The sequence below is a fragment of the Apaloderma vittatum genome, unplaced genomic scaffold (assembly GCF_000703405.1).
Source record: "Apaloderma vittatum isolate BGI_N311 unplaced genomic scaffold, ASM70340v1 scaffold5143, whole genome shotgun sequence".
NCBI classification, from domain to species: domain Eukaryota; kingdom Metazoa; phylum Chordata; class Aves; order Trogoniformes; family Trogonidae; genus Apaloderma; species Apaloderma vittatum.
In genome coordinates this window covers 12,506-14,416 of record NW_009709708.1, presented here as the reverse complement: position 1 = coordinate 14,416, position 1,911 = coordinate 12,506, and the positions used below count along the sequence as shown (strand labels likewise).

Genomic DNA, 1,911 nt, shown 5'->3' with positions numbered 1-1,911 from the left:
CCTGGCAGCCGGGGGGGGGGGCTCAGCGTGTCGTGGGAGCCCCCGGGGTCTCACCACTCAGTGGCCAGTCTGATAATGCACAGCGTAGCACCCACCTTGGGTTTCTCACTTTTCCAGACTGACTTAATGAAGCCAAGTTTGCAAATGAAACATAATTTCAAAGACAGGCATGTTGTCGGAAGGTCTGGGGATGATGTATGCCTGTTCCTTCTCGTTAGCAGCTGTCTCTTTAATTACCACAGATGCTAACGAGATGCTAACAACATATGGTGACAGGAAGAGCAGCCACACTTTGCACCAAAGTACAATTTATTTGTGAGGCGGCCGGGAGGGAGGGGTGAGGGCTGGTGGGGTAAAATCTGCTGGGACTTCTCTCTGTCCTCTCTGCTCCCATCGTAACCTTTTTTCTCCCTTAGGGCTGATGCCTGTGTCTGGAAAAGATGATTAGGATGCATCTCAGGGGAGAGGTTTGGGCCCTGGGTAATAGAGGTGTCCTCTTCCAGCCCCCTTTCACCAACTCATGGTTACAGGCTGGTTGGTGCCTCCAGCCTTGGTGGGTCCTTTGCTGTCCATGGGTTGCTGCAATACCACCATCTTTGGGAGAAGTGTCTGGTCCAATTCCCTTTTCCCTTTCTGCCACCTATGAAATAAATGCTGATGTGGCTTTGGCTGGTGGCTAAAGCTGGCTGTGACTCTAGGAGTTTGGCAGTCAGAACATGTAGATGGCAAACCTGCAGGAAACCTCGTTGCCTGGTCCCATCCATGAGCTGAAGGCTCAGGGTAGGGTTTGTAAGTGAGTTGCTCTCTTGCTCTTCCTTCTGGCTAGCTGTGCCCAGAGAAGCCTCCTTTGACTTTCTCTCATGTGAAACTGGGCTCCTGGCAGATGCCAGAATGGGGCAAGAGCCCCCAGGCTGTCCCACTGCAGTGTGCCCTTTCTAGTCCTCAGGTGCTTCTCTTGGCTCAAAAGATAGACTGTATTGCATACATAAAGTCCCCAGGCCTAATTTGCTCTTCCCTAGCCTTGAATTTAACCCTTTAGCTTTTTTTTGGGGTGTAGAATGAACAGAACACACTGGGAATTGTCTGGAAACTCTGGGAAGCGGAGCCTAGGGGCTGATAGAAAAGGGAACTTGCAGTGGGCTTGGAAGGAGAGAATAAGTTCCTCTATGAGCTGAATTTCACCATGTGCCCCTTTCCTTGCAGTCTAGAGCAAAGGCTGTAGACTCTGTGAGGCCACCTATGGGGCTCCATGCTGGAGGGCCACAGCAGGCTCTTGACACAGTGGTCGTTCTTGAAAGGCAAAGCTGATGTCTGGTACCTTCTTACCACTCTCTCTCCTCCTCCTCCATCTCTTTCCCACAGGAGTGTGCTGGGGAACCACTCTTCATGCTCTACTGTGCCATCAAGCAACAGATGGAGAAGGGACCCATTGATGCCATCACAGGAGAGGCTCGCTACTCCCTCAGTGAAGACAAGCTTATCCGGCAGCAGATTGACTACAAGATGCTGGTTAGTGCGAGCAGAAGCCTCACTAGTACTGGCACTTGTCAGGACTGCTAGGTCCAGATATTTATAACAAGAACTTGGAGGCACCCAAAGTGCTTTTCAAAGAGTGGCTTGTCTTGTTCTTCTCTGGCATCCCTGGGGTGCCTCTTGCCCTGTCTTTGTGGTGTCCACCTCAGCTACCTTTGCAAACAGGACCTTTACCTGGCAAGGTTTGCTCTTACCATAGAGCTGAGAAAGTCAAATAGGAACCGAATCCTCTTCCATGCCTCCCCTAGCAAACCTCAGGGCCACGTCACATATGGGGCCAGAGATGCTGTTCAGCGTATGCTGCCTGATGCAGACAGCAGCTTGTGTTCATGGAAATGGAGAGATATGTCTCCTCCTTGATTTGAGCCATCCTCTGTC

At 51.2% G+C, this 1,911-nt stretch overlaps 1 protein-coding gene across 1 annotated transcript in view; it reads left to right on the top strand.

The window, feature by feature from the left end:
- LOC104272118 (plexin-A1) overlaps window positions 1-1,911 on the top strand; it is a gene marked incomplete at both ends in the record, with an annotated part of 65,024 nt that overhangs the window by 50,614 nt on the left and 12,499 nt on the right. Inside the window, one exon of the mRNA XM_009867023.1 lies at window positions 1,363-1,509. Coding sequence (XP_009865325.1) covers window positions 1,363-1,509 — 147 coding nt within the window. The remainder of the gene's footprint in view (window positions 1-1,362; window positions 1,510-1,911) is intronic.